Source organism: Nanorana parkeri, unplaced genomic scaffold (assembly GCF_000935625.1).
Source record: "Nanorana parkeri isolate BGI_ZX_2015 unplaced genomic scaffold, ASM93562v1 scaffold2270, whole genome shotgun sequence".
NCBI classification, from domain to species: Eukaryota; Metazoa; Chordata; class Amphibia; order Anura; family Dicroglossidae; genus Nanorana; species Nanorana parkeri.
The window spans coordinates 76,807-103,638 of record NW_017308538.1 but is presented as its reverse complement, the minus strand read 5'-3'; the positions used below and the strand labels follow the sequence as shown (position 1 = coordinate 103,638).

Sequence of the window (26,832 nt, the reverse complement as noted above, 5' to 3'; positions counted from 1 at the left end):
ACAAAGAGGTGGGGAATGCCCCTGCCACAACTGATTGGGACAGGAGGAATTGTGTCAATCACAGTTTTGCTCAGGCAAACTGGATTTACACCAAGCCCCCCTTCAGCGTTAAAGTAGTATTAAACTCTTAAACTTTTTCCAATAATGAATCCAGATCAAACAAATATACATTGCCCAGAACAGTATTTATGTACATTGTTGTCAAGTTTCTTGACTTTTTCCTTGTATCTCCTATATTGGTCTATCGCGCTGTGGGTGACTTGGCGTGTTGTGTGTGTGTGTTATGTGCAGTGACCCGTAGCACCAGTCAGAAACGTGAGAGGCTTACCTCCAGAGCAGGTGACAGTCGCTCGGCTCTCCTAGTATTATAACTGTTCACACCGCGCTAAAGCGAAACCTCAAAAAATTCTGAAACACCGTTTAAAAGGTAGCAAAGTTAATTCAGCCAGCTTGTTTTTGCGGTTCGCCCATCACACTGCATCTTTCTTCCCTCCCATAATCCTCTCCCCTCCTTTTCTGACTCTGATGTGCTCATCAAAGGAAGAGGAAGGGGGTGGTGGTGGCTGGATTCGATTACCTGTCAGCCTTGATGTGAAAAGTCGTGTTTCTCCCTCCCTCTTCTACGCTTCAAGTCTTGTATTTTGCACACATGATACTGAGTCATAGCAAACCCTCCCTCCTTTTTTTCCACTTTAAAAACCACAGACTTCTTAAAAATTCAAGTTAGTCCTCCAGGCTTGTCCGGGTGTGGTAAGAAGCAAGTGAGGAACACAGAGCCGCTGAAGAAGGTGAGAGTTGACAGGGGTGACAATGGCTGGGGGGCTCCAGATCACGGTTCACTTCCCAGCTAATTTGCCTGTTAAAGATTCTCTTGGTAAAAGGAGAGTGAGCTGACATTTACATGCAAAGCCTTGCTCTATAGTTGTCAGTGACATGCGTAAAATGGTCAGGAGTTAAATAATGATGACGGAGATAAGGTTCTGTTCCTGTGAAGAGAGAGAGTTTTCCTAGACACTGGGGTTGATTTACAAACGAAGTGTAAGCTGTGAATCTTCTAAACTTTTAAAATGCTTGATTCCTCTGACTGGCTGCATGTGTATTGTTACTTGAATCCTGGTGAGCTTTGTGTATTTCTTCTAGACCTGTGTAGTAATCCAGTGTGAAACCTAGCCTCTGTGCAGGGGCCTACTGCAATAAAGACCAGTCACTACTGCTCTCTCCTAGTGCAAGGTGACTGGTCTTGTAACCACCCCTGCTGTAGTTTTCTGCAGGCAGCCTGTAGTAGGTGGGGCCTGGTGGATCAGCTTTCTGCACAGGTTATGTGCTCTACAGATGAGCTCAGTTTTGGACCAAGCCAGGTCCGAACCTAAAGGGAAGCTCCTTTCTTTGTCTCCCAATCAGCTGCAGCTGGGGAATTCTCTGCCTACAGCTGCACAAAAGCAAATGGGGTGGGATGGTGTGATGTCATTCACCTTATATGGTCACATGACTATCTTTGGTCAATCACACTGACCTAATATGGCCATTTGGCCTTCCCACAGCTCTGCTCTTTGCACGGGCTATGTACAGCACAGTGATGATGTCACTGCTACTTGTACATAGTAATATATGAATTTGTAAAGGCATTCGGCGTGCACAGAGCGCATTTATATCCTGTGTGACTATTGAGAAATATATATTCAAATTTAAGTTTTTGTGCCCGGAGTTCAGCTTTAAGAACTTTTTGTTGTGGAATGTCTATAATGGCACTGGGCTTGAACTATTCTCAAATCAAAATTTCAGTATATATTTAAATTGATCTACTCTGCAAACTTTGCATGCTCAAACCACTAGGCATACAACATTACCAGACGAGACAGTCGCTCCTGAATCATTGCAACATTGCTTTCAGTCCATGCACAGGTTTAAAAAATGTTTCCCCTATGCTGAAGTCTGGTCGTTGGCTAAGTAATATTTACTGGGGTACGGAGGGCAGTAACTGCTAATACATCAGGTTAAGGGTTAAATGAATGGTTAGGCTCACCACACAATACAATCTCCCTTCAGGCTAGGTTCACACCTAGGCGACACATCACCGTGCGGCAATTGCCAAGGTGTGAACCAATCGTGCTGGGGGTGCCATTATTTTGTAATGGCACCCTAGTCATGCCAGGCGGATTGTGTGGTTTCCTAAAACAGCCGTGCATTGTGTATCGCAAAAAAAGGTACATGTACCTTTTTTTTCTGCGATTGCCGCACGGATGTCACCCCATTGAAATCAATGGGGACGAGTGGCAATCGCTGCCTGCATTGTACAGGATCAGGCGATCCCAGGACTCGCGTCACGGGCGTAGTGCAGGTGTGAACCTAACCTAAATCTACTGACTTTATAGTCCAGGTAACTGCCTGATTGGATACAAATCGAATAGTTTAGGTATGTCCTGTTACATAGTTTTGGTAAATCTACAGGAGATTGTATAAAGATTGCACGGGTTGGATTGGAATGTGTATATAGATTTAAAGTGGCGCCGTTCATTACAGATGCAAAGCAACAGTTCACCGTAATGCTGTCCCTCTCCTTGTTAGTCATTTACAAAAGTCTTTAAAACCTTGGTCCCTCCATATATCTGCATATGTCTAACTGCCCATAGACCTAACATGGTACCGGTTTGTTCACTGAACGTACACGGATATCACAGGAGTGACTGCTCCAATCAGCAGGGGATATGTTCACAGATCCCCTGATGATAGGAACATATGCCTCCCATGCAAAAGGGGCCTAAGGCAGGGCTATTGGTCTGCACAGGTTCTTCCTAGACCAGGGCTAGTCAAACTCCAGCCTTCCAGATGTGCAGCTACAAATGCCATTAGGCAAGACTCTGACAGCAAAAGGCAAGACACCGAGATGCAGATGCATGATGGGAATTGTAATTTCACCACAGCTAAAGGGCTGGAATATGTCCACCCCAGTCCAAGACCAGAGTTAAGACTATAAAGGATATCCCATTGCACATCTATGCAATATGTCCCTTATACTTCCTCGTGCTTTAGTAACAAGCAGATGGCGCCGTACAGATGAGTGGAAAATTAGTCACCAGCACACCAACATCTTCATTAGGAACACATTTACTGACAGTGATTGATCATAATATCAGAAAATAGTGCTTTATTTGCTTTTATTTTGTGATTTTTATAATCAATCAACATCAATATAGGTGTTCTTGATGAAGAAGATGAAGGTATGATGGTGATTTTCCAGGGTTAGGGCTGCCACCAGTAATTGTTCAAATTATGGTATATCAATGCAACTTGCTAATCACCTGTCTTTTTTTCTTTTCTTTTTACAGTTTAAAGATGTATGGATCCAGTGCAAGGTATATACACTGCATAGAATAGAAGCTTTCAGAGACACATGATACACACACACACAACTGTTCATAAACAAAAGCCACTAGCATCACAAATGGCACTCAGTGCTCCTAATAGCACTGAGCAAGGTTGCCGGTCTAATTAAAAGGCAGGACATTACTTTCAAAAGAAGAGCTAAACCTGAATGCCTGGCAAATAGAACACCCTTTAATACAGTTCTAGTTGTGTTTACTAAAGGAAGACAGAGAAAATCCTCACAATGGAGTCTCGGGCAGCTGTAAAAACATTTTTTTTTGCTTTAATCACTTCAGTACCAACATGTTAGACACTTCTGTCCAGGCCGTTTTTTAGTTTTCAGTGCTGTGATAGTTTGACTGACAATTACGTGCCACAAACCAAAATTATTATTTTTTATCATCAGTTTTATTTTGTTGGTATTTAATAACCACTGGACATCTTCTGTTTTAAAATGTAAAAGGTAAAAATACTAAAATTTTTAAAAACAAAAAATTATTTTACTTTCTTTTTTAATCCCCCAAGAATCCCACAAATATTGGTGGTCAGTGGGATTTTTAAACCTGCTAAAATGATCCCACAATCATTGTTGGTCAGCGGAATTTTTAAACCCCGAGGTGTGAATAGGGGCGCCATAGAAACAAATAGGATTCCTTGTCTTGAGCATTTTGTCGTGCTCGTAACAAGCAAATAGGATTCCTTTTCTTCAGCGGTTTGTCGTGCTTACGTTTGCTTGACAAAATGCCTGGGTGAGAACAGGGGAGTCAAAGGCATTATATTTTGAGACACAGACCCTAAAGCCTTACAGAAGTAGACCAAGCATGTGGAACCTAGCCCACATAACCTAGAGTACTTCCACAATACCTAAGCAGCTCTCTAAGATAAAAGGTCAAGTACTGGGTCCTTGATGGACTGCAGATAGTTTGGTGATCTTTTTTTCTACAAATTATATAGTGAAGAGGTTCTAACCTTTTCTACCTCTGTCCAGAAATTTTAAAAAGCTTTATTTGGACTGGCACTTAATTTAAGTCCTACATGAAGCATAATACTTATGCACCCAGGGGCTCCTGAGTACAGCCCACATGCATAGAGTAGCATTCAGAGGCACATTCTAACTCTCTCTGGTGGCAGAGGGTCACATTTTAGCACAAATAGTTAAGAGAACTATGAGGTGAGTGCTTTTCACTCACCTCATAGTTCTAGCCGACCTGTGACAATGAGACTGTCACATGTCGGCTCAGTAGATCAGGAGGTGAGCGAACACATACCGGGTTCGCTCACCTCTCGATCCTGTCACGGCTCTCTGCCGTTACAGGGGAGGGGCTGGATTCCCCCCTCCCAGCTCCGATCCGCCAGCGCTGACTGGCGGAATGGACGGGGGAGGGGGCGGGTACAGCTGGCTCTGCCTCTAGATAGGCAGAGCCAGCTGTCAGTCACGCAGCTGGGCGGATCCCGGCACAATTGTTGGGATCCGCTTCAGCTGCGGCGTCTCAGTATACCGAGAGCAGCAGCTCGCAGTATACTGCGGTGTCTCAGTATACCGCGAGCTACAGCTCGCGGTATACTGACCTAGGGTGACGGGAGGACGCTAGTTTGTGTCCTCCCATTACCCTAAGGCCTGGTTCACACCTGAACGTTTTGTAGCGCCTTCAACGCTCGACGAACGCTCTACAAAACGCTCAAACATCTAAATCCCATTGTATTCAATGGGTCTGGTTCACACCTTGCCGTATTTCCGCCCATCCAAACGCGATACAAAACGGCCTACGCCCAAAGAAGTACATGTACTTCTTTGGGGCGTTTTGGTCTCGCATTTCCATTGGGATACAGCCAAGTAGCCCTCGGAAACGGGCGTTTGTCGCGTGTTTTTTTACAGCGAATCACGGTAAAAATGCGTGAAACGCGCGACAGACGTGCATATTCAATACGCCTAGGTGTGAACCTAGCCTAAGGAGAACTATGGGGAAAAGCCTTAACCCCATAGTTCTCCTTTTAAGGCAAAGAAAATTCCACTGTCATTCCCATAGTCGCATGGATGCTGAAGTATTCATGCCCAAAAATCTATTCAGTTCAGCCTACTGATGTCTTATTCTACTGCCACTTCTCTTTTCTAATGGCATTTGAAAATGACTCAGACTTCAGGTTGGATAAAAAGCCTAGGGCAACATACATACACATACATTTCTCAATTATGATAGTGTCACGGGACTGTAGAAGGTGCCCGCATACACTGCTGTAACATTTGTTGGTTTAGCGACAGAGTAAACTAACAGAAGTCTGTAATTTAAGTTGCAATTATGGTTTAGTGCTGATATCGGTTTTATCTTTTGGCATGTTTACACCTGGCGGTTGGTGCTCATGCTCTTACCAATTGAACTGGCCATTAAAATCACCAGTGGTTGACCTGATGACTTTATTGAAATGTTGCCAATTGCCAGTCCCAGCACTGCCATAGGGACCAGGAAAGGACTTGTCCCTGTGTAAGCTCTGGCCAGAGTAACTTAAAGCTTACAAAGGGGTCATGCTGCTCCCTCTCTCGGATGAAGAGCGTATCAGGACACATGGAAAATAAGTAGGCAGCTGCAGGAGCTGAATTCTGGCAATAACCCCTTCCCAAACCTGAGCCCTTAAGGCTTAACAAAGTTCAGTCAACTCAACGGTTTTTTAAGTGTTTTGTGAATGCTAGAGAGTAAAACCATTGGACAGTTTCTTCTATTTCTGAAGATTGGTACGTTCTCTGCACTGAGTTCCTGGCTATTCACACTAGCTGTGCTTATTATAAGGGGTTCCCATCATCCCTGCTGGATTTTTATTTTATGGAGGAGGTATGGGAGGAGCTGGAATACACAAAGGTGTGCAGGAACACCTGAAATTCCCAAGAGAACAGGAACAGAGTTGGAAATTATGGCAGAAATTTGCAGAGCAGGGAGGTTTGGTTGAGACCATAAAAGTCAAGACACAGGCATTATGAAAACATGCTATGTCCATCAGAGAGGCGGTTTATCCATTTTGAATGGAGCATACATTTTTAATCTTTGCCATATTAATTTTTTCTTCTGTCACAGAGATCTTCGCTTCCCCTCATCCATTTCGGAGCCCGGGCTTCACGTTTTCCGCATTGAAAAGATGAAGCTGATCTCAGTGCCAGTGGAGAGTCACGGTGTGTTTCACTCTGGGGACACCTACCTGCTCATCTTCAACTCCTCTGAAGGCAACAGCATCTATGTCTGGAATGGTGAGGCATGGGGAGAGAGAGTCTGGCTCCCAAAAATGTGTTTAGTGCAGTTCTAGGTTACAACTGCCCCATTAATGAAACGTTCTTTCCTATAGCTGACCAATCTGATCTTTCTTTTGGATTTCTTTGAAAATCTCGATCTGCTAGGCTTTTCATGGTGCATGGTGGGGCAGGCATACATAGGCACTGTATGGCGCCGTACCAACCCACAGTCTAACTTTCATTTCTCTTTCATGAGTACAAAGTAGCTTGAAGGACACGCGAGTTTAGCATTTAGAAGAACTGGGTACATTTTTTGTAAAGTCTTAAACCAATGTCACCAGGAAAATATATGAAAGTGGATATTTGTTAACATTTTGGTTGTATAAATAAAATTTTTGCATGTTTTTAATTCCATCTTAAATATTCAAATGATCAATATACTAATTAGGGGAATGGAGGACCAGAGCTATGAGACATGGCTTCTGACCTTAAACATGTTTACGCTGGAATTAAGGAGATTAAGGGGGTATATGATTTTCATGTACAAGATGTTCAATGGTGACAGCAACATTGGCAACAAACTGTTTGAGATTAACTCCATTACAAAGACTAGAGGCCACCACCTAAAGTTGGTGGAGAAAAAATTCCAGCACAATGGGCGAAGAGGGTTCTTTACAGTAAGAGTGGTTAAGGTCTTGAACTCACTGCCATCGGCAGTAATTTCAGCCAAGAGTGTAGATTTGTTCAAGAAACGTTTGGACAATTTCTTGAGGGACCGTAATATCCAGGGATACCAGTATCCCTAAGAATGAGATGATGCGTGGACCTATATGGGTTGGACTTGATGGACGTATGTATTTATTCAACCCCAAATACTATGTAACTATGTAAATATGTAATATGCATGCACATGTGACATCAGTGACTCCTGTACCTTTTGATATTGTTTGATACTGTTTCATATATAGCTTACAAACATAATTTTCTCATTGGGGAAAACTTTTCATGTTTACAGTACTATTTATTTGCCCAAAATTGTATGACCTGAGAAACTGTGAGCCATGCACTATCTTTAGTGCCTTTTTTCTGCTATGGTTAGAAAGGTGGCAGTCACCTGCTTGCTACATGTGTTATAACCTCTTGCACACATTGACACAGCCATGACTGTTTGAGAGTAGCTAATGAGGTCTTCATGGAAATTTCACCCAAACCTAAATATTTTTGTCTTAAGTGAGGCTATTGTGAAAAAGTGAGTTCTGATGAAGTGCTTCTGCTCCACAATCATTTTTGACTGACTCTTGGTCTGGTCCACACACAGGAAGTAGTACGACAGTTGATGAAAAGGCAGCTGGAGCCATCTACAGCTCTCAACTTCACATGCATATGGGTGAAAAGCCAACTCAGAACCACGAGACGCAGGGGCATGAGAGTGTAGAGTTTATGTCTTTATTCCCACGGGGGGTGACATATTTGGTAAGTAAGCACCTTCTGTTAGTTCAAATGATTTTGGAATCATTTGGAGTTAGTTTGAATTAAGTCTTCAGTATATCTCAGTATATTTTCCATAAGTTGCATGTGTTTATGGATGCACACTGCATTAAAAAAGTGCATTGAGCTTGCTGTGTGTCACACTATATTGAATACATTTTTTATAGCAATGGCTCACATTCACACTGCAATCACCTTTTAATCTCAATGGCTCCCTATGAGAGCCTAGGTAAGCATTAGAATACAAATAGTTACAAATTGGCTGTGTGCCTGTGTGCACTTAGAGTGGCACGATATTTAACTGCTGAGAAGCATAGGCATCCCGCAACAACATAGCCCCTCTTCCCAAAGCAGGCCCAAATATATTTTTTTGTATTGGAGTATATGATTTAGTATTAGAAAGGCTACAGCTTTATTAAACTGTTAAACTCTTTGCCAATGATAAACTATAAGCACTAAACTTGCATAATCTGGCCTATAGCGTTAACCGCAAGTTCTAGACAGACATCCCACTAACCAACACCCACAAGGAAGTAAAATAGGGACCATTTAAATGCTGGAAAGGTAGTCTCTGCCAATAAAGCCATGACGGCAAGCAAAACAGGAAGGGTTGGTATTTCCGGTGACCAAAGCAGCTTCAGATCACACACGTTTAAATCTTACCACAGTTCCTACCCCCACAGAGAACAGTCTTTAGAAAACCATAATGCCACATAATGTATCTGGGAAGGGGGGATCGAACAGGGTCAGTCTTCACCCCACCATGCTTTCAGTGGTCAGGGTTCCTTTTCCCATATGGAATGAGCCTTTTACAAACAGCAGACCAACCAGACACAGCACACTTACTGTTGAACTATTCTATTAGTGGGTAAGAAAGAATGATATACTAGTCCCGTTCCTACCCAAATTGATTGGCTAGCCTTAGTATCCCAGTAATAAAATCCAATAATATAGGCTGAAAGAGACAGTTTGGCCATCAGTACACCTAGGAGCAATGACTAGATCAGGCAGACTGTCCCATTGCCACATGGGTGACAGAGTGAGTAAACTGTAATTACACTAATCCTTCAACAAATATATACGGGGCAGCAACAATGCGAATGCTGTCAGATTGCAGGAAGGGTGGCAGTTTGAAACCTTTTATTATACAGAAGAATGTGTTACTGACAGCTGATGTGTAAGCCGCCCCTTCCAGCCTTGCCGACCTTGGCCATTACCTATCTATGTGTGCTGAAATTTGACCCAGTAGGAACCTTTTATGACCATCCCCGACTCCCATCTGTTCCAGTTTTAACAGGACAATTCAGACCTGCACAAATCTAGCAAATATAGTGCAGTGTGCACTGTGGAGAGTTGGATGGATATGGGTGAAATGTTGACAGACTAGGGACTCGGTCTAAAACAGATGCCTTTAACTTTTGGATAGAGGTCACCATTTGAACAGAACATTTTTTTCTGTTGGGTACTCATAAGAGCACTTTTTTGGCTTACTAGAAAGTATAACTAAGATTGCAGACAAAACAGGCCAGCCAGTACTTGGTGGCACCAGTTGAAATGTCTTAACATGTATACTGATGCTTTTTGGTTTTCTGACTCTGAGAGCTGAGCGCTCTGGGGGCAACTCTTAGTCCAATACACAGAGTGATTTTAAAATCTGTGGAGTCTTTGCATTAGGGAGAATGATAGCAGCTGTCATGTGTTTTTATCTTTCATACATCTCTTACATGAGAAATGTACGCTGTAAAGTTCTTCCCCCTTCTTTCCTCTGTATGACATGCTATGACGAACTATATATCTAAACCACATGTAATCATTAAATCAGCAGTGGAATTTCAAATATTTTTTATAACTGTCTTCCTTTTCATTAGGAGTATTATTTTGCTATGCCTCTGTTTGTTCTATTAAAGGAAAAACTGTCAAATTCGCAATTCCATTTTTTTTTTTTTTTGTCTTTCACACCCAGTATTTGGCCTTTGTGTGATTCACCCTGTAACATACTAACACTGTATAGACTCCTCACGCCCCTAACTTCTGATGCTTATGTCACTAATGACTATTGCTAAATGAAACTGTTAGAGGACGCTAATTGAAGAGCTACTAAGAAAACAGAGCCATCTACAATACTAACCCGCCAAGCATTCCACAGAGGGTGTTTTTCATGGTTTTTCTGTACAGTCTCTTTTAACCATTTTTTCTGTCTTCTGTTATTACTCTGTGCGTTTTTTATCACAGGAAGGAGGTGTATCCTCAGGTTTTCAGCAGGCACAGAAAGACCCAGTGGCCCCTACCCACCATCTCTACCACGTGAGAGGTCGCAAACACATTCGTGCAATTGAGACAGACCTAAAGTGGGACAGCTTCAACACAGGTGACTGCTTCATCTTGGACACAGGAAAGGTACATTTATTTATTTAGTGTGTAGGATGAACTTTAGTTCAATGGAAAGTTTGTTTCAATTGGGAAATGTTTGAAATCGCCAAATAGAGCTGAATAAAATTGTTACCTCCTTTTCTGATAATGGGAGGGTAGCTGATATCACGCACGCACTCAGTGGCGTTACAAGGGGGGTGCGTCCCGCACCTGGGTGACACCGTTGGAGGGGTGACACCAAAATGACTGACAGTGTCACCCGGCAACCGCTCCGGGAGACACCCAGCCTCTGGACGCCCTTCTGTACTCACTAGCTATGTATGTGACTAAACACTTCACTACATAGTTGTGATTGACAGCAAAGCCCATGCAGGGGCATAGCAAGGAAAGCTCTCATTAGATCATGAGCAAATTCAGTTCTGCTAAAATAAGGCACGATGAGAGGGAAGGTGAAGTGTTCACGTGCTGAGGCATTTGGCTGTGTGGGACTATCTTTCCTTTATCTTTCCCTTGAGATCATTATCTAAAAAATTTAGAGAAATCTAAGACAGAAAGTCTTCTCTGAGGTCTGTTATCTTTGGCCAGCAAAGGACTGAGCCAGGGGTTAGGATGGCATTTGCTTACCTGTCTAGCATTAATAGCCTATGTTATGCTGGTGGGTCTGTTTAGGAATAAACACCTTTCACCGTGCCCACCAATGCAATACCATGACACAATTTTCATGGTACAATTTGGAAGGGCCAATTGGTTGTGCTTGCTTACTTTTGAAGGTTCCTACAGACAAAAGATCAATTTCATCTGATCCAGATTGTTATGGTTGGTATTACCCGCTGCTACTTAAAGGCTCCCACAGCCTAATATCAGCCAACCCCCCTCCATCTATAAACTTCAATGTATATTTGCAGCTCCAAAATGTCACCAACCTAGTCTGCTGCCTGTCTGCATCTACCTTACCCCCACCTTACTGTGTGATGGGGCATGCTTCTGGTTGTGTTAGTACAGTGGTGGTGTCTCTGATGGCATGTTTACCTTTTAATAATTTATTGGTATTTCTTATGTGTATTGTTTTTGTTGTTGTTGTTGAATCCAATGTATATGTGATGATTTCTCATGATTATATTGAACAGTGTATGTATCCTGCATGTGCTTGTTTTGGTTGAACGGACGTCTGCTGGTGTCATAGTCTTTAAGATTGCTACAAAATCAGACCAAATTGTACATTTATCTCTTGCTTGTCGCCAATAATGTCTGATGTTGGGTCCACAAGTCACCAGGGTGCTCTGATCTGGTCTGCTTCTTTCCTAGGCTGCCATCATCCTCCTACAGATGGACTATTGTAACCTTCTAGAATGTATGAGCTCTAGTTTCTATCTTTCCTCATCACTGGATGCTGTACTTAGCTCTTCTCTTTCATCTGAAGCTCATCTTTCCACTTTCTCCCTCTTTCTACAATATATCAGGTAATATTTGTATGTGTTCCACCCTTTCCCTTCCTTATTGCTCATTATACTACCCTTAGCTCCAAATAGGTCACTACAAGGTATGCTTGACACACAAAAACAAAAATCATATAGCACATGCAAACCAAATAATGCACATTTCCAGCCAAAACTTTTATAGAGCGGGGGAGGGTTACAATGTGACTTGTCAGTGTCCAGGTTGCATGACCTAATTGGTCGCCACTTTGTGATGTCATCACAGCATTTTAGTTTTCTGGATTCGCTTTGGAGCAGATTTGCAGTAGGGTTTGCAGGTTAGAACATTTTGGCCACTGTTCTCTTGTCCAGGGAAAATAAGGCAGCCTGAGGCTGTTTCCACAGGCGGCATCTCTTTGGGTCCAGTGGGGGGCTAGCAGGCAGAGCCACCTCCTTTCCAGCAAGAGCATCCCAGGATGCTAAGAGCTGGGCAGGGAGATGTGTTGTGTCCTCCCCAGCTTCTGGCAACCAGTGAAGTCAGTAAGCTGAACGGGACACTGGCCAGAGCAGGGCAGTGCAGCACCAGGATCCCATCAGCATTCCCCCCAAACGTGAGTACCAGAACTGCCCCCAAATCCCCCCCTACCCCTTCCTCTAAGATTCTGAACACCAAATGTAGGGGATTGGTCATATTATGCAGATGCTCCTCTTGGTTATTAAGGAGGAAATGTACCCAGTTTAAGTAGGGAGGTAGGTACCAGCACATTGAATTAGCTCCTGATTCCTGTGGTGTTTGGTTGACAGACACCAGTTTGGGGACCCATAATGCACTAGGGGAATAAAAACTGCAATCGGATTAATTACTAGTTGCAACAAGAACACTTCCTCCCATATTGGTTTTGTTAAATACGTTTGGGCCCCAAATATAATAACATTCAAACACTGTATATTTCCCTTTGACAATGAAAAAGTTGGCTATTGTTCCAATTCATTATGTGCCTCTTCCAAGAAAGGAATTATAATACCTGAAATCTCTTTCCACTTTAGTTTATCTATGTCTGGTCGGGATCTCAGTCAAACATGATGGAGAGGAACCGAGCAAGAGATCTGGCTTATCAAATACGAGACAGTGAAAGACGCGGAGCTGCAAAAGTGGAAATTATGCTGGAAGGGGAGGAGCCTGAAGAAATGATTCAGGTACTTAATGGAACACCCGCATCCAAAACAAAAAATGTGGTTCTCTGTGGGGTATTGACCCACACAGTAGTCCGGCTTACAGAATGCACCCACATGTCTCGGCTACCACAGCTGCCGGCGTACGGGTCAGGCTGCAACACCTGGGTTGTGTGGCCAGGTTTTTCAGTAAAATACATTATGGACAAGCAAGTGCCCTGTAACACCTTATCAGCAAATATATTAGTGGCTGCTGAGCTGTGCCTTTATGAGTGATTGATTTACCTGAAAGCTGAACTCCAGGCAGATATAAATGCACAATGTAAGCAGTACACAGAGCCAATTTTAGAATCAGTTGTGTTGTAGAACAAAGGGAATGCTGAAGGGGCAGAGAGTAGAGTGACAGAGAGATGAGCTCATACGTCTGCTGCTGCTTTACTCACTGTCTAATGCTGGGGGAAGGACAAGATCTGCAAAGTATAAGATCTTTATAGATATATCTATATATAGATATATCTATGTATAGGGACGCCTGCCTTTACACGCACATGAGCTTTAATGGCATCCCAGTCTTGGTCCGTAGGGTTCAATATTGAGTTGGCCCACCCTTTGCAGCTAGATCAGCTTCAACTCTTCTGGGAAGGCTGTCCACAAGGTTTAGGAGTGTCTATGGGAATGTCTGACCATTCTTCCAGAAGCACATTTGTGAGGTCAGGTACTGATGGACGAGAAGGCCTGGCTCGCTGTCTCCGCTCTAATTGAACCCAAAGGTGTCTATCGGGTTGAGGTCAGGACTCTGTGCAGGCCAGTCAAGTTCCTCCAGCCAAAACTCGCTCATCCATGTCTTTATGGACCTTGCTTTGCGCACTGGTCGTGTTGGAACAGGAAGGGGCCATCCCCAAACTGTTCCCACAAAGTTGGGAGCATGAAATTGTCCAAATTGTCTTGGATGCTGATGCCTTAAGAGTTCCCTTCACTGGAACTAAGGGGCCAAGCCCAACCCCTTAAAAAAAACAACCACACACCATAATCCCCACTCCACCAAACTTTACACTTGGCATTAGTGGGATGCCTGCCTTTACACGCACATGAGCTTTAATGGCATCCCAGTCTGTAGGGTTCAATATTGAGTTGGGCCACACTTTGCCGCTATATCAGCTTCAACTCTTCTGGGAAGGCTGTCCTTCCCAGAAGAGTTGGAGGGGGTAATTCCATTTTACAAAATTCCCCTAGGAAAGTGGAATTACCCTTTTAAATGTAACTTGTGACGCCATTGCTGACCCCCTTCTAAAGATACTGATTGCTTTATGTTGACTTCAGATGCAGAGTTCTGACTTCATTAGCTCTATCCTTGTTTCAGGTCAGTGATTCTCAGTGTTGAAGCCAGAGCATGAGAATGACAGCCGGGCAACTTGCATTTTCAAAAGGAGATAGGAAATGGCATCCTTTTTTTTTACTGTTATGACTGGTGTCTGTGAATTCTTGGTGGAGGTTGGCCTGTTACTGCTATGAGGGACATTTCTTTACACTCTTTCTTCTTTACACTCCTTCATTTTGAATTCGAAACAGATTCTGGGGCAGAGGCCGGACAAACTGAAAGAAGGGAGCACACAGGACGACAAGGAGGCAGATGAGATTCACACCAGGGGAGCTGTGCTCTACCAGGTAAGTGTCCCTCGCACAAAATATATCATGTTCTGTGTCTTCTCCTAGGCAAAGCAGCACAAGCCTATCATGTAGTTTTGGTAATTAGAAAAATGTGAATCGGTGGCTTTCAGAGAGCCAATCTGGGTGCAGCCCATCTCGATGCAATGGGATAAAGTGTATCTAAAACCCGAAAAAACAAAATGCTGCAGCTTATCAGCTCTTAGAGGAAGTTGCTGCATTACATTTCCTTTTTTCAGGTGTTTTTTTCCTTTATTTTCTCCTGGTGATCCTGCCAGTAACATGCCTCCTGTAGAGGGTGACAATGTCCACTCACTGTTATGTATCTATGCAGATCCCTAGACTACTCTCCTTATTTGGACTACAAGCACCTCCCACTTTCCTCATCTCCATAATGGAGTTCTATAGTCAAAAGAAGATCACTAGGAAAGCAAATAACGTTGTTTTGAGATTTCTATAGTGCATAATAAGCTGCATTCGATTTCTAGCAGGATCAAAACATATTTTTCTGTACTTGCAGAAAATGTACTTTGTCTGTAAAAAGCAAGTTAATACAATCACCACATCAAAGGACTGATAAGCTGCAATATATAATATTTTAATTCTTGGGTTTAGATGCACTTTAAGGTTAATGTTAGGGTTGAGGGTTAAGGTTATGTTTTAAATGATAGAGCTTTATTCTAAGCATTAGGTGGTGAATAGGGATGTGCGGTCAGGGGAGGCAGGTGAGGCAGAGCCTCACCTAGTATTATGGAGGAAAAAGCTGTCGGCTTCAAGTCTGTAGCTGACCGCATTTTTTTCTCCATTCAGATCGGCTTCTATCAGGTTACAGCCTCCCCGCTGTGTAACCTGTCATGGATTGAGCGCTGCCTGTTAAAATTACAGGCAGCGCTGCATCTGGCTTTTGACAGGTAGTTGGGTTACACAACAGCGGCCTTCCCCACTGCTTGTGTAACCTAACTATAGAGCCAAGAGCTGTCACAGCCTCTACTCTTTGTTAGAGGCGTGAGCTCAGTGGATGGCTTGGACCAACGGCAAAGCGCCATTGGTCCAAGTTGTCCAATCAAAAAAAAGGAAAAAAAACACACACTGAGGCCAGCGATCTCGATGCCTCAGCAGTGATGAGCAAGTGAGGGACTTGCTCCTTCACACTAGCTTGGGGCGGGGCTTCGGGCGGCGGTGGCAAGATGTGCTGGGGGCGAGGCTGGGGAATGCCTCACCCGGAACCAGAGGTACCGCACGTCACTGGTGGTGATCCTGTGTTTTATCCACACAGGGTAAGCAAGAGGTTCATTTTTAATTTGCCATCCCCAGCAACTTATACTTAACTTGCCTTGGATCCCTTGCTATTCCCTTCAGCTCCCAGGAGTAACTCCTGTAGAAGCTTCGAACCTCTGGAATTAGAACTTATGCAGGGATATGATCTCTCCATGTGACCGCAGGTCTATGTGAAGATTACTTACAACCCCTCAAAATTATATATTTTCTAAAAGCAGAGAAACTGTACAATCAAATGGTGTCTGTTGCAATTTTTTATGTCGTACGATATTAGCGCATCTGTTTCTTAAACCTAAATTTCTGTAAAAGATACCTTAATAATGTTAGTGCACATAAACACACTGTAATATCGTTTAAAAAAAAAAAATATATATAAAAGGTGAGGTTGTGCCAAGCAAATTGATACCAAACATGTCACGCTAAAAATACAGTACTGAAAATTGTCCACTTGACACTTTCAAAGCTTTTACAGGTCATCAGTTTAGAGTTAACTGAATAATGGAATTAGAATTATTGCTCTCACTCTGGCGTGCATGGCAATACCTAATGTGTGTGGCACAATCATCATTTTCATACATAGGTGCATCAGATGCTTGTTTGCGTTAGTATGTGAATGCACTTGGGGGCCGGGAACGTAAAAGTTTTGCAGTGTTTTTAAATTAATTTTATTTACATTTTGTTTTACTTAACTTTATTACTATCATGTAGTGGGTAATAGCACATTGTAGGTGGCAGGTTTTTGTTGTTGTTTTTAGTTTTCAGTGAGGAAGGGTCAGAAAATTGTCAAACTGGTTAAGGCTTGAATAAAGATCATTTGTTTGTCTAATTATTCTTATAGAATTAGGGCTGGAATAACTGCTCATGTACACAGGCATTTGAGATTAGGTAAACCCAGTTGAAGATTCATTTGTGCTGTGCTTTTATTTCATCAAATGAGTCAGAATGAATGTATGGTAAATACATGGTAAACTCCTCTCCAATACCTGTGTATACAAGCCCTGGGGGCAGGATAAGATTGCTGTTGATCATGTTCAAAGTTTAGTGCCTTCAGCAAGGGAGGCAAAATCACAGGAGCAAAGATGGGCACATGGGCCTATGCTGGGATGGTTGGTAGCAGGTAATGACAAGCCCAGCAGTGAGTGATAAACTCAATTTACTGTATATATATATTTTTCTATCACAGACAGTGTCCACTTCCCACTTTTGTGACATGTCTTCTGTAAATCCCATCCCCCGGAAAAAACTATATATTTTTTTCTTTGGTGAATTATCACCCTATATAAATAAGTAGTAAATCGCCCAGTTACAAATGACATTTCCTGAAATTTAGCATCTGTTTGCATATCCCACTTTTGTGACAAGTCTTCTGTAAAGTCCATCCCCGGCAAAGTTTTTTTTTTTCTTTTTTCTTGGTGGACTATCGCCTTATATAGCAAGCCAAGGAAGTGGTAAATCGCCTAATTGAAAATGATATTCCCTGATATTCATCAACATTTGTTCTTTAAAGGAGAACTATGAGATGAGTGATTTCCACTCACCTCATAGTTCTAGCCGACCTGTGACAATGAGACTGTCACGGGTCGGCTCAGTAGATCGGGAGGTGAGCGAACACATACCGGGTTCGCTCACCTCTCGATCCTGTCACGGCTCTCTGCAGTGACAGGGGGAGGGGCTGGATTCCCCTCTCCGATCTGCCAGCGCTGACTGGCAGAACGGACGGGGGAGGGGGTGGGTACAGCTGGCTCTGCCTCTAGATAGGCAGAGCCAGCTGTCACTCACGCAGCTGGGCGGATCCCGTCAGCTACGTCGGGATGCGCTCCAGGTGCGGCGTCTCAGTACACCGCGAGCTGTAGCTCGCGGTATACTGAGCTTAGGGTAACGGACGGACGCTAGTTTGTGTCCTCCCGTTACCCTAAGGAGAACTATGGGGAAAAACACTGACCCCATAGTTCTCCTTTAATAGGAAAAGGTCTCTAACATTCACCCTATGCTAGAAAACATGCATAGTCACCTGACATTCCCTCAAAACCTATTTTTAACTGGTTTGTCTATTTGAGCAGTTGAATCATTTCATTTTCAGCAAAGATTGCCCACAAAATTGTTATTTTTTTTTAAATGTAAACATCAAAAATGAACATGCTTGCCACAACTACGGTAGGCATAAGGGCTGATATCCCCATAGCAAGAGAGTAGTAAACATGCAGCATACCTGCTATGCTGATATCATCCTGTATACCCTTGAGCATTGTGGGGTGCTTTGAGAAGGGTTACACTAAAAACATGGGGTTTTGTTAGTGAGGTTGAGGCAAGGTGGGGGTCACTCCATTTATTAAATTTTGTTTTACAAAAAAAAAATGACAGTTAACCCTCCTAGCACTAAGTCCCCGTTCACATGGAGCACGGAAAAGCTCCACACAAGCCTGTAAGTATGCGCCTCTTTTTTGGGAGATCAGTGCAATGTGACCCTTTTTCCTATTCCAATACTAATTGAGCTAATCTGCCCAAAAAAGAAGCTCATGTACTTTTTTCCAGCGACCAGCTTTTTTCTCAGCGCGACGCTTCGCTGAGATGTGAACAGGGACTATCAATAGGATTTCTTGTGCAGAACCTTTCTGTGCTGACAAATACGAGCCACAAACACCTGTGGTATGAACCGGGACTAAAACTATGTGTAACTAGTTTCAGCACCATGTAGAGCCTGTGCCAGCAGAGGTAAACTCCTAATAGTTACATCTACTGTTCAAGTGACATACGGAGACAGTTCAGCAGCTGCTGCATTCTTTTGGTGCACATTCCAAAGCTAGCCATACACCAGTAAAATTTTGTTTGGAAAAAAAAAGTGTTTTCGGAACGTTCTTTTGATCCTGTATTATTTAATGGGGTCAAATTGACCATCTTTTTCAACCGTAATAACAAACAAAACAAAAATCGAAGAAATAGGATGGAAATATTTTCTTAATTGAACAAAATTTTAACCATAAATGAGGTTTTCATTTATGTATGGCCTGCTTTACTGTGGAATACAGGAGGAATACCATCGAATCTGACTTGGGCAAAGTCAGTAAAGGATTTAACTGACTAGTTTCCCAGTAAATCCTTCATAAATAGACACTTTTATTGTTTAACTATAAAACACTATTTCCAGTTTGGATTTTGTGCTTTTTTGCCCAGTTTGAATTACTCCTTTAAGATTTTGGTGATATGGAGTTCTGCCTATTTGTAGCAAGTACCCTTTTATACCTGTCAACAGTGGCGTAACAATCGCCATAATGACCCAGGCGGCCGCTATGGGATCCAGGGCACAGGGGGGCCCGGCCCGGGCAACCCCCCGATGCCATGCAGGCCGTCTGGGTCGCTATGGCATCGCAGGCTGCTGGCCGTCACTGGCAGTTGTGAGGAGGAACGTGTCACTGTTAGACAACCTGTCAGTGATCTTCGCAGCGGCGCATTCCTCCTCACAGCCGCTGCTGTGTCAGTGACAGCCAGCAGCTGCGGCGGAGGATGCTGGGCCCAGCCTCGGCAGCGGTGGAGGAGGCAGGGCCCAGCGACGTCAGAGGAGGAGGGGCCGGCAATGGAAGAGGAGGAGGGCCCTGTGCAGGAGGAGGAGGCGAACAGCGTATCAGGGTTGACAGGTAAGAGGTGTGCAGGGGTGTGACCAGCCCCCCTGAGACCCTGCAGAGCCCACCATAGAGCCTATGGTGGGCTCTGCAGGGTCACTCAGGTGGGCTCTGCAAGGGACATAACTAGAAATCACAGGGCCCCATACAAAATTTTGCTACGGGCCCCTGTGATTTCTAGCTACGCCCCTGCCTGTCACAAATGAAGCACAAGTGCTACGGGCTAGCTCTGGATTGGACTAGAATACATTTCACACACGCAGTGTATGGCTTTCATTATGCTGTCATATTTTGGTTTACAGGTCTCCGATACAAAGTGGCTTAGTGGTTAGCCCTCCTGCCTTGCAGCATTCGGATACTAAGTTAGTGCCCTGGTTGGGATTCAACCTGTATAGAGTTTGCATGTTGTTCTACAAGTTTCCTACCAAAGACTTGCTCGTAGGTAAATTTGCCCTGGTATGTAGGTGTGTAAGATAGGGAACTTGGATTGTAAGTTCCTTGAGGGTGGGAACTGACACAATATGTAAATCACATTGTTGGTGCTAAATAAATACTTGCCATAAACAAAATAGTCGCCTCTATGTTTCAAATGTATGAATGCATCCCGGCCTTCATAGCAATATTTTGTCTAATAACAATCTACAATCAATTTTAGAATTTTGTACTGTTAAAAAAAGTTAGAAGCTGAATACAATGAATACAAAGCCCTGGTACTTACTGTGCGGCCCTCAAGCCCCAGCATCCAGTAGTCAGTATTTTTCTTGCCTAGGTGCTTACCCAGGGACAATGAGGGAATATATTAATCTAGTTTGTACTAGCTAAATTATTTGATTTATTTCTATCAAACTTGCTAACTTTTTCTGTTTTTTATTTTTTATTATGTGTTTTTTTTTCCGTGTATTTTTTTTTCTCTATCTTTTACTTTCTTACTGAGAGAAATATTATTTTTTAAGTAGGCTGTAGGGAGCCTTGTAATGGCAGTGATCTCTAACAGTTTTTGTAACATCTCTCCAGTTTCTGACAGTCTCCTAGCACCACTGTTGTACAGGTTTAAGCCATAATCATCACAATTATGACAAACCACTTGAATTATCTTGCTTTGCATGTAATGAGTCTATCTCATATATTAGTTTCACCTCTTAAGTTGCATTAGTGAAATAAATTAACGTTTGCACGATATTCTAATTATTCGAGTTTCACCTGTATATCTGCAGTCTCTGAATAGCTTGCAGTGCCAGGCTGCTGTAAACAAAGCTACCAGAGTCCTGTCTTGCATTAAGAAGGGAATGTATTGCAGGGACAAGTCTATAATTTTGCCACTTTATAAATCACTGGTTTGGCCACATCTGGAGTATGCGGTCCAGTTTTGGTCACCGATACTCAGAAAAGTTGTCCTTGAGCTGGAAAAAGTCCAGAAGAGGGCAACCAAACTCATCAAGGGGTTCGAGGATCTGAACTATGAAACAAGGTTGTTTAAAATTAAATATGTTCTCGTTGGAGGTTAGGAGATTAAGGGGGGACATGATTTTCATGTATAAACTATTCAAGGGTGACAGCTCCGTAACAAAGACCAGAGGGCACAACCACAAATTGGTGGAAAAAAAATTTCACCACACAGGGCGCAGGGGGTTCTTTACAGTTAGCGCGGTGAGGGTCTGGAAGTCGCTGCCACAGGAAGTGATCTCAGCTAAGAGTGTGGAATCATTCAAGAGACTCCTGGACGAGTTCCTGGGAGACCATAATATACAGGGGTACAGGTATTGCTAAGAGAAAATCACACATGGACACATATACATGCACACACCAGCTCATAAATGCATACACGCAATAGGTTGGACTTGATGGACTTATGTCTTTATTCAACCTCAAATACAATGTAACTATGATCATGTCCTGAAATATGCTCACTGCCACTGATTACTGTCTCCGGTGGTTTTCTGTAACATTCCATGCAATACAAATTATGTGTGGCCCTCTGGTGATATTAAGGGCTCCCCTATATTAATTAAATTGACCACCACTGCTATAAAGGCACTGGTTACTAGATCTTGCATTGTGATAAATGAGGACATATACATTGCCACTGAATGACCGGTTGACTTGAAAAAGCTGGGTCATATCACCTACCTCAATCATGAAGTCACACCAATGTGGTTCTGAGTGCCAGCCATACATCTAGCGAGCGCACTGAATAATCGAAACTTAATTTTCAAACCAATCACATTTTCAGTGATTGTAATAACAAAGTCATTTTGTTTTCTTAGGGGTATATTAGAAAATTATCCATTAAGAATTGAAGAGTGTTATTTAGGCATATGGTGGTTTACATGATCATTTATGATCGACCTAATAGATGCAGAAGATTATTTACTAATGTGTGTATGGCCACCATAACTGTACTATGTCCCTTTTATACAGGTCTCAAACGCTACTGGAGAGGTAAAGGTGACCCGCGTGGCTGATGGTGGTACTTTCCGTAAAGAGCAACTCCTCTCAGATGACTGCTTCATCCTGGACACAGCAGGGAAGATCTTCGTGTGGAACGGTAAGTTTGGGCATCATGTGCAATTGAATACATATTTATCCCCTTATTTAGCATTACATATTTTGAGGCAGACTCTTGTGTGGAGAGTTGGGGGCTAGAGATCGATCGTACGATTATCGTAAGGTGTGTGGGAGCCGTGCGACCTCTGCTACTGTAAGGTCGCACGACTTTTATCTTAGGAACAGGTTCGTAAACCAGCCGAAAATCGTACGATTTTCGGCTGGTTTGTGGCATGTTCTCAAGATAAAAGCCGCAGGGGCCGGTGTGCGGGCACACTGCCCGTTCAGCATTGCGGTCATGATCGCAAGTACGATCTGCCTGTCCAAGATGCAGACATGCAGACCTATGTCTGCATTCCTCTTAACTATAGGGCATTGTTAGTAATGTTATGCACAATCAGGGAGCTGGCAAACAATACATGTTATCAGCAACAGGTCAAGCAGTTCGCTGGAAAACAATTGTCTGACCCCAGTGCCTCCATCAGCTGTGACTTCCAGCTCCAGAATTGTCTTCAAAATAGTAAGTACAGCTAAAAAGTGGACAATTCTAAATCTTTTGTAAGTCTGCGCAATCTAACAATTTAAGCACTAATGCATGGTGCTCTTCAGCAGCTGATTTGGCAAAGAGCTCTATGCATTCTTACACACTGAACAAAACCGTATCCAGTTTCAAGCCATCAGTCCTGATTCATCAGGGTTTACTAAATTAGAACATGTATGGGGTATTTGTATTAGCCCCCGAAACGCGTTAACTACTTCTATACTGTCCCCTTGATCCTGCATGGAATAAAGATGTATCTGGACGTAGTGTGGTGCTTTAGAATACTGTAATTTTACACAACAAACCAGGGAAACAGTGGAGATCCTCTGGAATGTAGAAGGTGGCAGTCCAGTAGTCAGATTATTATACAGGATTTAGATAGCGCCAACAGTTTGCATCGCTTGATCACCCATACCGACTCTTTCCCTTCATATATGTCCAGCCAAAGCAACAGGATAAACTTTGCGGGTCCAGCAGTTTTATTCCACATCTTTCCAGTACCCAATTTATAACCTAAGCCCACTTGTGATTGGTTCTCTTTTAACCTACTATACAACACTGGGACATTTGGAGAGGTAATCGTTAACATTGGTCACTGTTCTTTCTTTGCGCCCTTTCATGAATTAGGTAGTTTTTTGTTTTTTTTTTATTCTACCAATGGGAACTTTTTAGGTGGAAATGTCAGGTTTCATCTCTGGAAATGTTTTGCAAAGTTGTGACTGTATGGGCGGAGCTTATTTCCAGGCTGGAGGCTTATAGAGAGGGGACGAAAAAGGTAGTTTGCAGCGCTTGCTTAGGTGACACAGAGACGTGGAAAGCTGCTTGTGGCCGTAAACCATTTGGAACAACAAAATAAATTGAAATCTTATTTACTGCAACTACAAAGGTAATGAAAAAAACATTTTCCACTACCAGGTAAAAAAGCAAATAAGGAGGAGCGGGAACAATCATCGGCGACTGCCAAAAAGTTCATAACTTTGATGAATTATCCAACTAAAACCCAGGTAAGTTGGTGTCTTCCTTCTCCCATATGTCCTATGACCCCTTTTCTGTGGGTTTTTTTTTTTTCTTTTTAACTGGAGAGGTTAAAGTATCATGGTAACATATAGCAAATGTACCGTTGTCCTAGATAAAGTGCACCTCACCCCTGAAATCAGCCCAAGAATCTACCCAAATTGGGCTTTTATGATGCATAAATTGATCCATCATAAAACGTATACTTATTTACACATTTTAAAATAAATGCATTTTAAAATACAAACCTATATACATATACTCATAAAAACATCAGTAAGCCTCATCAACTTTTCCAGTAGATACCACTCTATTGTGTGGTCATTCAGTGTTCAAATTGATTGTATTCCTGTAGAGAAGTGTTGACGGTCCAACAAAGTTCAGGTTAGTAATTAGATGGTGTCTGGACAAACTCATAGGAGGTTTACATCTCTACGCATTTCGCATTGGAGAGGAGAGAGGCGTTCACATACGCAATTAAATTACCTCAACCAGAGCCCCAAATATAGGAGGCCGACATCACCCACTGTGGAGGACAATCCAAAACGCCGCCGGCAACCAAAAGCCCCCTCAATCAATATCTCATCATGGTGGCCCTGTGGCACATCACGAAGGTGTGCGCGCGCCGAGATTGAAGTTGGCATCCTGTAACGGGTCATACACTCATTCCAGAGAAGTAACGTTAATTGAGTCAGCTTTCACTGCACTTGAACAACCGCGTGGCCTTGGTGTCGAGTACTTAAAGCTTCATCTTGAAGCCTCTCACATGAGTAATTTGCTTTGTGACACATTCTTCTTAGGGCTCCTTCACAGTGCAATGTGGGTTATAAATATTGTTATTGCAAAACTTAGAAATGCACTGCATTGTAAATTCACGGCACCCCAACGCACAACTACAGTGTGCTACAATGCACCTGTGTGAAAGTGCACTTTAACACACAGATACATATGCTCTATGCATTGCTAAGCAATTAAGAAAACTAGTAGGTTGCCTGACACAATGCGCATTAATGCAGGCCAATGTGTGCATTGCAGCTCACTGCTTCCCGCTGTGAACGAGATGCTAAAGCCCAAGTAAAACTATTTTATTTTTGGGGTGGGGGAGATAAACTAGAGAAGGGTTAGAGTGTGTTAGGTTTTTTAAAAGTTGTCTGTGTCCACATAGCAGTCATTTCCTGTTCTGACACCTACCCAGGAAACAGGAAGATTTGTCCCCTGCTTCCTGTTCTGTCAAAAAGGAACTAAAGGAAACAATATAAAGTTGATAGAGGTGTAACGCTGCCCCATTCTATTCTAAACCATAAGTGAGCACCCTGCTGCTGTCAATCAGCAGAGGAGGACCTGATGGAGAACTTCAGGTCCACCTCTGCTGATTGACAACAGCAGTGAGCGGGTGCAATAGCTAGTCGGCTATTGCAAATTGAAATAGCCAATAGCAATCTAGCTATTCATTCCTATGCTGTTGTGTTTTTTTTTTTTTCTCTGACTGATGGCGGCCAGCGACCCCGATTTTGAAAAAGACTCCCGGAACGTCCGGGTGAGTTGAGATGTTTGGTAGGACATCATGGTCCTGGCCCCTTGGGGGAAATCACTGCAGCATCTTGCACTTACAGTACAACAATGCAGAGAAGGGGGTGCTGACATTAGCACGTCAGCATCACACACCAAAATGTTTTGACATACTGTACATATATGCAGGTGTCAAACCCAAAATCAGCCTCCCTTTTGGAAAAGTGTACATGTCCAAAAGTGTCTGATGTTTAGGTTAATTACTAAAATGTTCACATCTTCCCCTAGGAATACTATTAAATGAAAACAGTGGTTTAAGTTTAATAATGGTTTAAGCATAGAGTTTGTGTAATGGTTGTTTTAAAGTGAATGTTTCCTAAGGGGAATATGTGGGCTGCCTTTGCTGACCTTCTAAAAGGTGCTAACTATCTGCTTGTCATGTTGATTCACTGACTTAACACGGTCATTGACCTGGAACATAAATGAACAGCAACAGCCACGCTGGGAGTGTTTCAAAAGTTTAACTAGTTGCAACAATGTCTGGTGATAAACCAGTGTATGATGGTGCTATTATGTTGCGCTCGGTATCGACCGAGCGCAACATAATAGCACCATCATTGACCTGGAACATGTATGCAGATCAGTAGAATCGGCAGCCTGAATCTGCATACTTGTTTTGAATTGGTGACTTAAAGCACTAAAGGCAGAAAGTCAACATGACAGTCAGGTCACCAGCATTTGTAGTAGGCCAGTAACCCCAGCTGCCATGTTTCCCTCAGCAAAGAATCTCTTTACATAAAAACCCACTTTAGTCTAAAATTTCCTGTGTCTCTCTTGTCTGCAGGTCCAGGTGATGTCAGAGGGGAACGAGTCTCCTCTCTTTAAACAATTCTTCAGCAACTGGTTGTGAGTGGCCATCCTTCGGTTCATCTGAGCTACAAGATCCCGCTCCCCTCCACATGCTTCACCTCCAGGTCAATTTTGTATAAAAGGTTAAGCCCCAGCTGCCAGGTGAATAACCACCATGCTGCCTTCTCCAGTTGCAGTGAAGGGCTCGGGATGCTTCAACACAGAGGGATGTATTCTGTCACATTAAAAATGTATTGCAACTGGCATATAAAGTTCATGTTCATTAGGCTGAATCACATTTGGCATGCATCTAGCATCTGCAATTGGAAGCTATGTGAACACTGGTATCACTTACTGAGTGTTATTAACAATGCACCAGCATGAAGGATACTACTGATCTGACACTGCACACATAGCTGGACTGTCATTCACATAAACGCTTCGTCACCTGCAGTTTCTATAGCATAGACTCACAGGAAGATTTTTGTTACAATGAATGGTCTGTTGGCAGGGTCTACATAAGCATCACCATTGGAAACTGCACAAGTCAGCGATTTGCCATATGGCAAATTCATTTAGTATGGTCACATATAGTTGCGCCACTGATGTACCCCTACATATGAGAGTTAGAAATATTGGATGTCAGACAGGAACCAGACTGCTTGTTCTATATTCCTAGTGTAAAACTGGCCATGCACTTTTTGTCTGAATCAGAAGGACCAGTGTGTAGCCCTGTCGGCACCCCTCCATTTGATGGAAGGAAAGCTGGTTTCGAAATTCTCTGATCTG

At 42.9% G+C, this 26,832-nt stretch overlaps 1 protein-coding gene across 1 annotated transcript; it reads left to right on the top strand.

Moving 5' to 3' along the window:
- The first annotated feature begins 576 nt into the window (after positions 1-576).
- On the top strand, positions 577-26,204 carry CAPG (capping actin protein, gelsolin like). The gene is made up of 10 exons (XM_018573199.1): positions 577-788; positions 3,327-3,353; positions 6,429-6,598; positions 7,899-8,053; positions 10,301-10,465; positions 12,901-13,050; positions 14,596-14,691; positions 22,005-22,131; positions 23,587-23,675; positions 26,039-26,204. Exons 2-10 carry the CDS (start codon positions 3,334-3,336, stop codon positions 26,102-26,104), a joined length of 1,038 nt encoding a protein of 345 aa, XP_018428701.1. The 5' UTR covers positions 577-788; positions 3,327-3,333; the 3' UTR covers positions 26,105-26,204.
- Positions 26,205-26,832: the final 628 nt, after the last annotated feature.